This window comes from Carettochelys insculpta, chromosome 6, assembly GCF_033958435.1.
Source record: "Carettochelys insculpta isolate YL-2023 chromosome 6, ASM3395843v1, whole genome shotgun sequence".
Classification (NCBI taxonomy): Eukaryota; Metazoa; Chordata; order Testudines; family Carettochelyidae; genus Carettochelys; species Carettochelys insculpta.
The window spans coordinates 44,645,068-44,659,382 of record NC_134142.1 but is presented as its reverse complement, the minus strand read 5'-3'; the positions used below and the strand labels follow the sequence as shown (position 1 = coordinate 44,659,382).

General features: G+C 39.1%; 1 protein-coding gene across 1 annotated transcript in view; it reads right to left on the bottom strand.

The window, feature by feature from the left end:
* Positions 1 to 14,315, bottom strand: part of SEC23A (SEC23 homolog A, COPII coat complex component) — a 51,902-nt gene that overhangs the window by 21,208 nt on the left and 16,379 nt on the right. The window contains exons 7-12 of the mRNA XM_074996827.1: positions 13,797 to 13,941; positions 11,997 to 12,155; positions 11,328 to 11,443; positions 7,580 to 7,703; positions 5,757 to 5,837; positions 3,050 to 3,139 (exon numbers count right to left, since the gene is read on the bottom strand). Of these exons, the coding sequence (XP_074852928.1) occupies positions 3,050 to 3,139; positions 5,757 to 5,837; positions 7,580 to 7,703; positions 11,328 to 11,443; positions 11,997 to 12,155; positions 13,797 to 13,941 (715 nt within the window). The remainder of the gene's footprint in view (positions 1 to 3,049; positions 3,140 to 5,756; positions 5,838 to 7,579; positions 7,704 to 11,327; positions 11,444 to 11,996; positions 12,156 to 13,796; positions 13,942 to 14,315) is intronic.

Sequence of the window (14,315 nt, the reverse complement as noted above, 5' to 3'; positions counted from 1 at the left end):
TTTTAGCTCCACAGGAACTTTAATAAGTAAATGTAAACCAACAATCACTGAGCAGGTCTATTTTTAATTTTTATTTTACAATAGCAGATTGCCATATCTATTCTTCCAAAGCTTATAACCACCTGCTGAATCTAAAAATTTTCATGCCTTTTCACTTGAATTGATTTAGTTTGAAAATAAGGATTACTACTCATCTTGCTCAGAATTTACTTTGTATCTCTGTTCTTTCCTACTGTAACTGGGTGCTAGATACAGATGTTCATGTTTGAAGTCTTTGCCACAATGGCTTGAGGAAACTTAGCTTCATCCCTCTTCTGAGATGAGCAGTATAAAACTTGTTTTCTTCAAGTATCAAGCATTTCTTATGAATCCATAACACTTTCTATAATTAGAAATTTAAATGTTTCAGAAATAGCAAATGTAAATTTCGGAACCCCTGTGTAGGATGAAAGAATAATGATCAGTTTAACAGTAGGCTAGAATGTCATATAAAGGACCACATTTGCGAAGTCACATGAGGGCAGCCATTTGTGTACACATAATTTACACATATAATCAGATGTTTGCTCATGTAGATGGCAACTGGCCAAGTATGTACTCAAACCACTGATTTAGATGCATACATCAAGGGCTTACAAATGGATGTGCATGACAGGAAATGCCTAAATTTTAAGGTTTGATCTATAACATTCAATTCGGTAATCAAAACAATCCTTAAAGTAAAACAGAGATGCAATACAGAAAAATACATTCAATTACTACTAAAGGGCTACATTACTTTACAAGCTCTTAACATCTGTTTGGTCATGCAGAGCTATTTATTCATTTCCCTGTGCTGTCGATGGCACACCTGATAAAAATTACTCATATTCAAGCGAGTTCAATGGCAAGCAATAAAAACTCTGCAGAATAAACATTAAAATTAACATCAGGCTGACAGAGCCCCCATTACAAAGAAATACTGTGCAGTTGGATTCTTTTTATTTATCATCTCGGCCACGTCCACACTAGCCAAAAACTTCGAAATGGCCACGCAAACGGCCATTTCGAAGTTTACTAATGAAGCACTGAAATACATATTCAGCACCTCATTAGAATGTCAGCAGCCTATCTGCTGTTAGGAATAAGGGGATTTCAAAGTTGCCAGGGTCCTTTCGAAAAGGAGCCCCATCTGGATGAGCCGTGCACCGGAAAGCCACGTCAATTTCAAAGTGCCGCAACTGCCGGCATTCTAATGAGGCACTGAATACGTATTTCAGCGCTTCATTAGTAAATGTCGAAACGGCCATTTGCATGGCCATTTCAAAGTTTTGGGTTAGTGTAGACGTAGCCCTCATCTTTAAGACTTTCTCATCTTCTCATACTTGACAGGGCTTCCGGGATGGACTCAAGTCTCCTATACTTGGCACCATGACTTCCCAAAGTAACACATGGGGGGAGGCATGCAAGGTCATACGTCCCCCCCCGCAGACTTCTGCCAGAATTCACACCAGTGTGGCCAGCAGCAGCCCTTTGGCACTGTACAGGAGGGAAGGGGTGGGAGATGCTTCCAGCCATAGGGGGGAAGAAGAGGAGAGTGAGAGGGGGAGTACATAAGAGATTGACAGGTGGGCAGCAGAGGCAACATGTAATCAGCCACCACCCAGTGCTTTCCTGTAGTCATCAGCCACAGCAACTCATAGCGCACAGCCTGTGCCAACTGGACAAGGGATGGGGGATGCTCTGCTGGCTGAGAACTGGAGGCTGCACTAACAAACCAATGGAAGGAGCAGCCAACTACACATGCTGCATCTTTGCCCCACCACCAGCTTGCTCACCAATCCCCATTCAGCTGCTACTGGATCCACCTCACTATTGGTGGGCAGGTGGCTCGTAAGCAGGGATCCAGCCACCAGCAGAACTCACTGGAACTAACAGGAGAGGGAGAGGGAAAACAGACAATGTGAGACAATTTGCCCACTTTTAAGGAGAAGTTGGGACACCTGCAAGAGAGCTTAAATATGGGACTTTCACTTTAAAAACAAGACACCCTACAGTCAGGAACAGAACCCCCTGAAGAGAGCAATTTAAACCCAAAATGGTAACAATTTTATTCCAGGAAGTATCACTTCGGCTTTTGTTCACACATGGAGAGGCATGTTAACATCCAGGGTACAGCTGAACCTCTCTCATCCAGCACTGATCAGGTCCCAAGAGTGCTGAACAAGAAAATCTGCCGGACCACGGAAGGTTGATATTTTCTAGCATATTACCAACACTTACACTGCTTACCATACTCTCAGAAGACATCCGGGGTAAACTACAGCTCAAAAAACAGCACAGAACACTGAGACTCAGGACTGTGGCTGTAAACAAACTTTAAGGAACCACAGGACACTTAGCCACACCCATGATATCTGGTCATCCAGCTCACTAAAACCATGTTAGATTATATATGTTGCCGGATGAGAGAGTTCCAGGTTAGAGAGTTTCAGCCTGTACTGGAAAATCAAAACTTGGTGCTACTGAATTCAATCCAACAAATAATGTGAAGACTCGCTAAAAATATTTATAAAGATCAGAAAGTTGTTTGTTGGTTGGTTTGGGGATTTTTTATTATTATTCTGAAGAAAATGCAGCTTTACATAGCCATATCTGGTTAAATGCAATGTACAATGGAAATATCTAATTTTTCCTCCAACTATAGTTGACCAATTCATCTCTCATCATCGAATTATCTGCTTATCGAACCTTACATTGAAACACCTACAATTTATATAAAAAGTAAACATTTTCCAGTTAATATACACTCATTTGTTTTTCTAACTGCTGATATCTGTAATTCAATGAATGGGTAGCTGCTGGTGTATTTAATGTAACATTTATAAATGAAGTCAACTGATCACATGGGGTAGATCCCAACCAATTCAAAAGCTTGACTGAGGATGGCAAAAGACTGTGTACAAAAGGTTGAGGGAGTGGTAAAAACAAAATATGGTCTTCAAGATTTACATTAAAACCAAACTACTGTGTTTGGAGTTTATTACCAGCAGAGTGAAACCTCTCTTACCTGATTGACCACCTCAAAATACAGTGCAAGAGTTGTACTGGGATTAAGGCCACAGATCTTCCATTGACATGTACCTCCTGTTCCTATCTCCTGTAAATAAATTATATATAACTCTTTTAAAACAGGAACACTTGGTGTTGTTTATTAATATACCTATAGAGCTATTAAAAACTGCTGCAATTCTTGCATCCGATCATTACAAGGATATTATTTCCACTACTTCCTCGCTCTACTTGGCTCCTCTACTCTCTGATTTGCTCACCTTGATAATTTTTTTTTTCTGATTTGTCAACCTTGATTACTATTTTTGGTTCTCTGTGCCTTAAATATTGAGTCTGTTTTGGCATGGTCATGGTCTGAAGAAGTGGGTCTGTCCCACGAAAGCTCACCTAATAAATTATTTTGTTAGTCTTTAAAGTCCTACTTTACTGCTTTTTTGTTTTGATACTTCCTCATTGTTATGGATCCTCAGAGCTCCCCCTGCTGGCTTGCTCAACCACGAGCAGCCGCTACAAGGCCAGAGAAATCAGAACAGATACCAGCTGGGGATGGGGGCAAGAGAGAGCAAAGGAACTCCACACGGAAGGCAATTAGGAGCACTGCGGAGATAGCAGAGTGCGTGCATGTCTGGAGGGATAGATATCACAGGGAGGAAACAGAAAGGGGATGAGATGGTAGAATCCCTCCCTCACTGAATGGGCAGCAGGAAAGTCTCATGGAGGTAACTGGTTACTACACATCCTTGAACACAGAGGCCACAGATACAACTCAATGCTCACAAGATTAGTTTAGGAGACAGGGTGGTCACTGTACAAGGGAGGTTCTTGGGGCTAGACAGAAGCTTCCACTAGGTCAAATAAGCCCATACATATCAGATACTTATATGCTTCCTAAATTTTGACTTCCTGTCATTGGTTTGACACTGAGAATCATAGACTACTAGAAGTGGAAGGGACTTGGAGAGATCATCAAGTCCAGCATCCTGCACTCATGGCAGGACCAAGCACCATTTAGATCATCCCTGACAAATGTTTGTCTAACCTGCTCTTAAAAATCTCCAGTGATGGAAAGTCCACAGCTTCCCTCAGCTATTTATTCCAGTGCTTAACCATCCTGACAGGACGTTTTTCCAAATGTCCAAACAAAACTTGCCATGCTGCAATTTAAGCCCATTGCTTCTTGTCCTATCATCAGAGGTTAAAGAGAATAATTTTTCTCCGTTCTCCTTGTAACAACCTTTTACGTACTTGAAAGCTGCTATCATGTCCCCTCTCAGCCTTCTCTTTTTCAAACTAAGCAAACCCAATTATTTCAGTCTTCCCTCAAAAGTCATGTTTTCTAGACCTTTGATCATTTTGTTTCTCTTCCCTGGACCTTCTCCAATTTGGTCACATCTTTCCTGAAATGTGGTGCTCAGAACTCGACATCATACTCTGGATGACACCTAATCAGTGCAGAGTAGAGAGTAAAAAAATACTTCTTGTGTCTTGCTTACAGCACTCCTGTTAAACATTATGCTAGGATGTATTGTTTGTTTTTTTGGTTTGTTTTTTTTTTTTTTTGCAACACTGTTACACTGTTGACTCATATTTAGCTTTGGGTCCACTATGACTTCTAAATCCCTTTCTACAGTACTCCTTCCCAGACAGTCACTTCCCATCGTATGTGTGTGAAACAGATTGAGCAATTTGCATTTATCTTTACTGAATTTTATCCTATTTACCTCAGATCATTTCTCCAATTTGTCCAGATCTTTTTGAGTTACAATCCTATCCTTCAAAATACTTGCAACCCCTCCCAGCTTGGCACCATCTACAAACTAGGTAAGTCTACTCCCTATGCCATTAAATAAATCATTGATGAAGCTATTGAATAGAATCGGTTCCAAAACTGATCTCTGCAGAACCCCACTTGTTACATATTTCCAGCATAACTTATTTTTACTATATTTATATTTGGGTTGCGCATGCTTCTATGTGTTTTTACAATATTACACCATATTGATAGAATACCACCTACTGATGCAATGTCATGATATAGCATAAATAGGTCACAGAATATAGGGCTTTGTGCAACTGCAGTCTTATAAGAGAGCAGAGAACACAATAAAAATCCAACATCACTGTTGGCACCCATTCAAACACAAAGAATTAAGAAACATCCAATATAATTTAGAAATTCACCAGACCCTGTATATAATCCTCTGATAACTGAGAGTCTTGAGGTGCAAGTTAGAAACATATCTAAAAGCCTGTTCATGAAAAAAAAATTAAAAGGCAGTGATTATACAGTGGTTTTGATCCAATAATTAGTACTACCAGTGCCTTCATCAGATAGGGGTAGGCATCCTTCAGTCTGCATAGACTATGGATCGCGCCCTTTAAAGTTTCAATTGAGGACTTCATTTACAGCATCTATTGTGACTATAAAGACCCACACGAGAGTGACAGTCCTTGCTGCATCTCTTGCAGACGTAGTGGGTGTCTGGCAAGTCCTTATTGTGCTTTCTGTGCGCTCACTTCTCCTCTGCTGTAGCAGACGACTGCAGCAGATGGAGGCAGGGGTTACACAAGGGCCTTCAGAAGGGCGAGTTGAAGATCAGACAGCTAGCAGAGGAGAAGCGAGCCTTCATCAATAACTCCAGAAAATCCAACTCTTATCTTCTAGCAAATCAAAATTGAACCCACTTACAACAAACATAACTTACATTTTCTGACACACACGGTCCTTTGGAATTGAGAGAGACACAGGGTCCAATAGCTCCTGAAATCTTGATTTCTCTTGAGGTCTTTTACATTTAAAAGTAAAAAAAAAAAGGTAACATACTGAAATGCTTATACATTCAACACTGACAAAATCACATTTTATTTTTCTTTTAACTCTTCTGACAGACTTTGTGTTTCACCCACAACTTTAGAAGAGATTATAAACACATAGGATGTTCAGTTTATATATATAATTCTTTCAGCAAATACAGAGAACTGCAGTTACAAACACACCTATGTCTAGAAAGTGAATTCTGCTCCATGCGTAGTTTTCTCAGTCTGAAATTCTATTGTTTATGAAATATAGCATATGAAGAACACCTTCTACTACTCAGACCTGAATGCTCAAGAAAGTGTATTATAGAGGGCATCTACATCACATCTTCCACTGAACATACAACCATTAAAATATTCATAAAATGAGGTTCAAATTAAGGGCTATAGCATAGGCCATTTTACTGTACAGATATCACATTAAATTAATACTCTATCCTATGTCTAGATTGCCGAGAACTGTCGGCAAAAGATACACAAATTGGGCAACACATTTGTGTATCTTTTGGCAACAGTTCTGTTGGGAGAGGCTCTTCCAACATTTTGTCAACAGAAGCCTGCAGTCTAGACATAGATGATATCTTTTAAGCATATGTGGGTAAATGCGACGTCTAATTATTTAAATTATTCCAATACATTTGCGTTTTATAATGGGGTCCTAAAATAGTTGGCTTTTCCTATTTTCCCTTGATGGCTTCTTCAACCAAATTCACAGCTATGTATGAACAAAACAAGAAAACCAGATCATCACATCCAGTATACAATCCCTTTTGGGAAAGGAAACACCCTTAAAACCTCATCATTTTCCTGATGTGGGAAGGCTCCCACACTTAACAGAAAACGCTCTGGAACCCCACACCTGACCCTCAAGGATTTGTGGGAGCACCTCACTCAAACACTGGGCCCTGGCAGGATACTCTGAGTCCAAGGAAGACATGCTAGGAAGGACTCTCCCTAATCATAATTGCTCCAGAGTTTCTGAGACAGACATACAGGAGGGGACAAACAAGCTATAAAAGGTAACATACAATCATCTGGACATTTATCTTCCCATGACAGCAAACCATATGTATTTTTTTCACATTAGTGTGCCTAGTATATTATGTTTCTTTTGATATACAGCAAAAATGTCTCAGGACATTTATTTAATCTGTCTGTGTCTGTCTGTCTGTCTGTGTGAGTGAGTGAGAGAGAATTTCTCTCGAAGGCTGTATTTTCCATTGTATCCTAGTCACCACAGTACAGGTGCAATGTTGGGAGGAACGTTGGAAAGAGAGAATATAGAAAGCCTCCTATCCCAGTGCTGGTAGAGGAAAAAGATCTCTCTTTAATGCTCAAAAAACACAAAAAGAGCATGCTGTGCTGCATACGTGTAGCCTTGGCTGACAAGCCTGTTTATGGGATTAAGGGTATTTTTACCCAAATAAGAGAAAAAAGATTGCAAGCACTCTTGGCTCAAGACATTATTTTTATGGTAAAATAGTAAATCCCTAAAAATAAAAGTCTAAAATGAAAAGTTACTGAACCCCTGGTACAAGCACCACAAATACATCATTAGAATAAAGGTAACTGATTTGCTAGAACTTCTGAATTTCTAACATGCGCATGAATTTTCACGTGAATATATCTGCAATGGTACCCAAAGGAAGGTGGAAGGAGAGAATACAACACCAGACCCTAAACAATATTCATATAAAGTTGTGACTCTTACCTTTATTTCCAAAGTGCCACCAAATCCCATTTTAAATTGCCCTTGCATGTCTTTGGTAAACACCCTCTGAAAGGTTTGCTTGAATAAGGATGTGTTGAAAGAGTCTCCCATTACCATATAGCCTCTGGATGAAAGACCAAAAAAATCCAACAAATAAAAACCACAGAAACAAGTAGAAAGCATCTGGACTGCTTGTTATGCATTAATTCAGCAAACAGGATATATTTAACTTACCTCTCAAAGAACTATAAAAGGATATGTCTACACTACAATTAGACACCTTCAGCAGGCCTGTGCCAGCTGACTTGAGCTCATAGGGCCTCTAGGTTGCGGGGCTATTTAATTACACTGTAGACTCCCCTGTGGGCCCTACAGCCTGGACAACAACCCAAACTGGGAAATCTACACGACAATTAAATAGTCCCACAACCAGAGTCCATGAACCTGAGTAAGCAGGCACGGGCCTGCTGCAGGTGTCCAACTGCAGGGTAGTCATATCCTAAGAGTTTAAATAAAAGCACTTCGCTATGAAACACACTATTTTTTTTTCAAAATCTGAGTAACAGGCTACATTCAATTATCTCATCAGAAAGCATGGTGGGGACCACATTTCCTACAAGATCAACATTTTATAGGTCATCTGGTACTTAATACGAAACAAAAGCTTCAAATGCAGAAAATATTACACCGGACTTTATTATTACAACTAGTTTTTAATTTTGCCTTGTGGAGATACATCCATTGATTAACTTATCCTGATAGTCAGATACTTTTCCAGATCATTTTGCCTCTCTCAGATAAGTATTTTAAACCAGAATCTATTCTCATAAAACACATTTTGTGTGTGAGCTGAGCAATGCTCACTGGAAGTGAAATTAATGTGATTGTCATGCAACCTGTAACTACTCTTACTAAACAGTGAAGTATTTGTAGAACTATTAGATTAGTATTTAAGGAATGAGAATTAGACAAGATTAGTGTCTACCCTCAATAGTGCTCACAGCATACATACATAAGGAATCAATGTTTTTAACATTTGATCATTTTTGTGTTAAGTTTTGTCCTCTAACTTTCCCTTTATAAATAAACTGTTTCTCGTAGATATCACTGTAGCAGTGGGCCTTTGGGAATTATTTAAATACACAAAGAACCCTATGGAGAAAACATTCACAGACACTGAAAGAAACAGAGTTTAATAGACCATTAAAGCTGGTATTGTCGAAAGGGACAACGTGGGAAAAGGCACTGCGGAACGGGATAGAGGAAAGGGCAGAATTACACAGCACTTTGATTATAAGCACAAGAAGCTTGATCTTGATGTGACAGAGGAACAGGTGCTAGTACTGTGACTCAAAGGAAAGTGACATAATCATATTACAGGCATGGAAAATAAACTTAATGACTCTAAAAGGGTAAAAAAAGGCCACGAAGCAAAACGTTATAGCAGGGTGCAACTAGTTGTTCAGAGTGGGAGGGGGCATGCCACATAGGACTTGGGGTCCCCCTCCCCTTTCACTACTCACCTGTTGAGCACTACTGCTTAGCTAACAATTATTTTACCCTATCTTCTCCAAGTATTAGAGAGTAATTAAATACACGTGCGAACTTTTAATTACACCTAATATTTCAATCACCCAAATGACAATACACAATACCCTGGCTTCCAGCGTTCTTGAATTATATCCCAGGTACAGTAGCAGGACTTGCTCTGCAGTTCAAGTCACTAAGTATCAATGGAATACAAGTTTGAAGCTAAAGGTATTGTTCATCTTTACTAAATTACAGATTCTCTTCTCTTTGTTCCCTTACATCTCATTTCAAACAAGGGAGATTATCTATTACATTATAGTTGTGATTCTGTTTTCTAATGACACATACACAGAACTAATGCTGGAAATGAAATCTGTAAGCTGTTTTGGGTATTTCTAATTTCAGTGGAGTTCCACAAACTTAAGCACTCACTTTAGAGAGCAGGCAATATTTACCCCTCACCATTCACTCCGCACTGCTAGTTACACTCTTGAGATGCACGATACTTTAACAATATCATTTATTTTGTTCTCCAAGGTGCTTTTGGCATCTGGATTTGTAAGTCAGTAGCAACTCTTATGTATTTTGTTAGAGTGAGAGCCTGGAGCACAGGACGTGCAATTCGCCCTCACTCCCTGATAGTTGGGAAAGCGCCCCAGAGTTCTGAGGACTCATGGTTGCTGCCTGCCCCCAGCGTACGGGGGTGAGGGGTGTCTAACTGTTGGGACAGCCCCAACTGGGGGAAGGGCGCATCCCCAGCCAGCCCCTTTCACCAGCCTGGATGCCTGCTTCTTAGCATGGCAGCCTGCAGGAGAGCTCTGGATTACCAACCCCTCTGGCCATGGGTCCGCATGTACATGTCCTGCATGCCCCCTAGTCGCACCCCCGTGCTACAGTAATCAAGATAGAAAATTATGAAAGCCTAAGGGAATTTTAATCATGGGGACTGAAAGAAAGGGTGGATCTTAAAAAACTTGTACAGGAAGAAGTGACAGGATTTGCACATGTGAAGGGCATTGCAGACAGAGAAGTCGAAGACTTACCCCATTCTATGGCTCTGCATGACAGAAAAGTTGAGGGTGCTAGCAGCAGTGAGACAATTGTTTTGGCCATGGTAAGCTTTACTAGTATTGTCATCCAGCTGATGTCAGGGACTTGACCGACTGAATGGGGACAAGTCAGGAATGAGGAATCTGAGATTCATCAACACAGAACTATAGCTACAACAGAATGAGTGAATCAGACTGCCAAGAGAAATGGTAAGCAAAAAGGTGAAGTATCCAAGAACAGATCTCTGATACCCCTATGGGCAGTGAGAAAGAGAAGACAGACAACAGCCCGCTCCTCCTCTATCCTTGCCCCCAAAAAAACACTTAGAAGAGCCAAAGGAGGAGAAGAATCAGGAGATGGCAATAATATGACAGGTGAAGGCAGGCTATACACTCACGTAGGGTTTGACCCACAGTGCATGGCACCATAAAGGTCAGGGATGATAAGGAAGGAGTGAAGACCTGAAAATCTGGCTAATAAGAGGGCTCTGTGAAATGTTAACGAAAGTAGTTTCAGCAGACTAAGAGGATAGGAAGCCAGACTAGGGACAATACAAGACCTAACACACTGTTCTGAAAAATCTTGGTTTATTATCCAATTTCAGTACAAAAAAAGAATATTTTCAGGGAACTCAAAAACACACTAAACTCAGTATATCATGCAGCAAGTTACACATGTTAAAAAGATTCAGACGCTGAAATATTACTTAAAGAGAAGTAAGGTTTCCCCCTCAATTCAAGGGCAAAATGTGTCTGAAATAAAAAAATTACTGTGAAAAAGTTGGGTGCCTTAGTATTACTGAAATATACTTACATGGACAGGAAAAATAGACTATTTGGGAACAGCACACGGGCTGAACATTTTAAAGGACATTCATGCTATTTAGGCCCCAAAATATTTAATGTTAACATTAACTAGAGTAGAGTAAACAACCTCATAATTCAGCTGAAAATTAGGGTTATAAATACTTAGGCTTTCAACAATTTAGGTCCATATTGCCACCTACTCACAATCACAGTATACAGACATGGACTCTTGATGTTCTCTTCTGCCATTCAGAACTAAACAAAGGCACTGCTACTTCTGTTTGTTAATGAACACTCTAGTTTAAATATTTTAAAAAGAAACTGCACCTTCACACACTACTTCACACAAGTTAGGCACATACCCAGTATAGTTGGGACAGCACTTCATTTCCAGAAGACCAGTCTGATCTAGCGCACACGCATATATGTCAATAACATGACCATTAGTAGCAGCACGATTAGCCAGAGCTTCAAAATGCTAAATACAAAATAAAAATGCATTTATAACAATATGCAAACTGAACTCTCTGCATCTTATCATTAAAACAATCTCTTAGAATTTTTTACAATAGATTGTACCCATGCTCTACTCTAATATTGGCTAGAGGCTTTTTTTGTCTTTGTTTTTTTAAATAAAACCTAGACAAGAAAGGGAATGATGATTAGAAATTGTAGACCTACTTTTCCCAGCTAGCTTAAAAGATAACTTATCGTAGGCTGAACAAGGAGGCATTCTACTTAAAAATCAATGCTACTGTTCTAGCTCACTGTGCATCCAGCTCGTATTGATGTCAGTGGAAATACTCCCAGTAACTTCAATTGGAGTTGAACCAGAATCTCACTCAATGTACTGAAAATCATTATGAAATTTTGAAAGATATGTAGTAATTCAAGGAAGGTTCATCAACAACAACAACAATGTATGTAGGTTCTATAGCACTTTATACACATACTAATATCAAATGTCTTATTCTAATCATCTGTCAAATAAAAAAATGTAATCTCTCTTCACATCTATTGGTATGTCTTACCTTAGTAGCCTTTTTAACATATTTGGCATTGTCTTTTTCAATGTCGTGCCATGATCTTATAGGTAACTTCAGTTCATCCCCTACAACCATCCCAGGCCCCTGAGTGCCTGGTCCTCCAATGAACATCATAATATGTGCACCAGTGTTAGGGAAAGTACACTATGGGACAGAAAGAAAAACTCAGAGAGCAACTCTTTTTGCTATAAACAGTTATCACATGATATTAATAGCAGAAACAACTATGAATTTGTGTCTATTAAATTTCTTTTACTGAGTGAACAATTATAATTAAATTTTCAAAATCCCAAGTAGTCAATTTAAAACAGTGTTTTTACCTCAATAAAATTATTGTTTTTTTACTTTTAAGACAGTTTGGCATATATCTGAGCTCAGATCGTCAGTAAGTCACCATTCTACTGACTTCGACCAAGCTAAAATAATGTACACAAATTGAGGACCTGATCTATTGTATTCTGGGTATTTCCCTTTCCCTATTAGTTATTACTAGGCATAGTTGATTGGGGGAGAGGAAACTATCTTAAAAGTAAAGATTTTACCTACTTCTTTATTCTAACACCACAACTCTCCTCTCTGTGTCATTATGTTAACTTGTTACTGAACAGGCTGTCATCATATAATAATGACAATGAAGAAAATAAGCCACAGAAACAAATGGAATCTTCATACAAAACATCCTCTTTTCATTCAAGTGTTTTGGGAGATAAAAATGTAATGTAGGGGCAAACAGACATTTGCACAATTGTTCTAAATAGATTTTTTTCAGTTGACTTTTGTGTTTCTATAAAACTTGCGTCTAGAAAACAAATAGATAGTTTCTATTTGAGAGGTATTCACCACACAACTAGCAGTCCCGGCAGACAACTGACTGAGCATGAAGCCGGAACCAGTTTCTCTCTCTCGCGGAGGTGGACGCTTCTGGAAGTGGCAGAAAAGCAAGAGGGAGCTTGCAGTTTGTTCCCCAAAACTTAACCTCTTCTGTGCCTAAACAGAGCACTTTGGTCACCTTAGCCACCAACCTGGCAATTTTCACGAGCACTGAATTCATTTCTTTTTAAATTCAAGTTTGTTCAACTTGGTGTCAATACATCTTTACTGACGAATGATAAAAGTTAACACCCTGAGTTTTGGAAATGCCGAAAAAGACTAATCTCAAAAATGGATTTTTATCATAGACGGAAACATAAAAGTTCCCCTAAACTTGTTCAGTAAGTATGAATAAACAAGACACTCACTCAACTCTTTTCTTTTTTTAAAAACTTGCCAAATATGTATAAATTAGGCAAGAACTAAGAAAACTGTATTTTAAAAAATCTTGGATTGCATCCTATTTCCTTCTTCATCTTTAATTAATACACTTTCAATATAGATTCTTAGCTCTTTGACCAAGAGACTATTCTTGCTTCTTAGAGTGCCTTGCACTCTTTTGGGAACAATATAAATATTAAGTTAATACAGTAATCCAAGATTAGTGGACTTCCTTTAATCTAGATTAAAAGGCAAAAAATCACTAAACAACAAAGCATAGAGTAGTACCATAATTGTGTGGAATATAAAAACAGAATGAGATGAACGCATTTACTCAGACTAAACAGAAGAAAACTAAATAAATTTCCTATGTTTTTCTGAATCTGAACAGAAGAGTAACATACATGAGCTACAGAGACTGTTATGTCCCTCTACGATTGTTATTGTGTATGTGTTATCGCAGTATCAGCCATAGAAATTTTATGTAGGAAAGTGATCTAGTAACTTTAAAACAACTTTGTGTAGTATTATTACCTCAAGGAGTCCCACAGCTATAGAAAGAGCCACACCAGAGGAACGCAAAGGTCTTTTTCCTTGAGGAACAGGCCAAGGATCCCGTTGCAGTTCACCCAATAGATCAGTGAGATTCATATCAATTTTCTGCACTGGCTGTAGGAATCTGAAAACAGATAAATAGCATTTTGTTAGCGTCAGGATTCTCTTGCTGTATGACCTTTTAAAAATAATCAGGACTAGTAATTCATTAGCAACATGTTAGCTTGTAATGCCAAAGGTCACAAATCTGTGTTCAGAGCACAATCTCTTACTCAGCACTCTAGCAAAGTCTGGACATACAACACAACACAACACACACAGCACATTCAACCTGAGGAAAGCATAAGCTCCACTTGGAGCACTGTAGCAAGGCAACCTGTTGACCTAAAAACAATGCCAGGGTACAGAAGGAACTACACGAAAAACACATGAGGTCATGGGGGAAATTTGAGGTGGAGACTAAAGGGAAGAAGATAATCTTGAAGAGAAGACAAAATG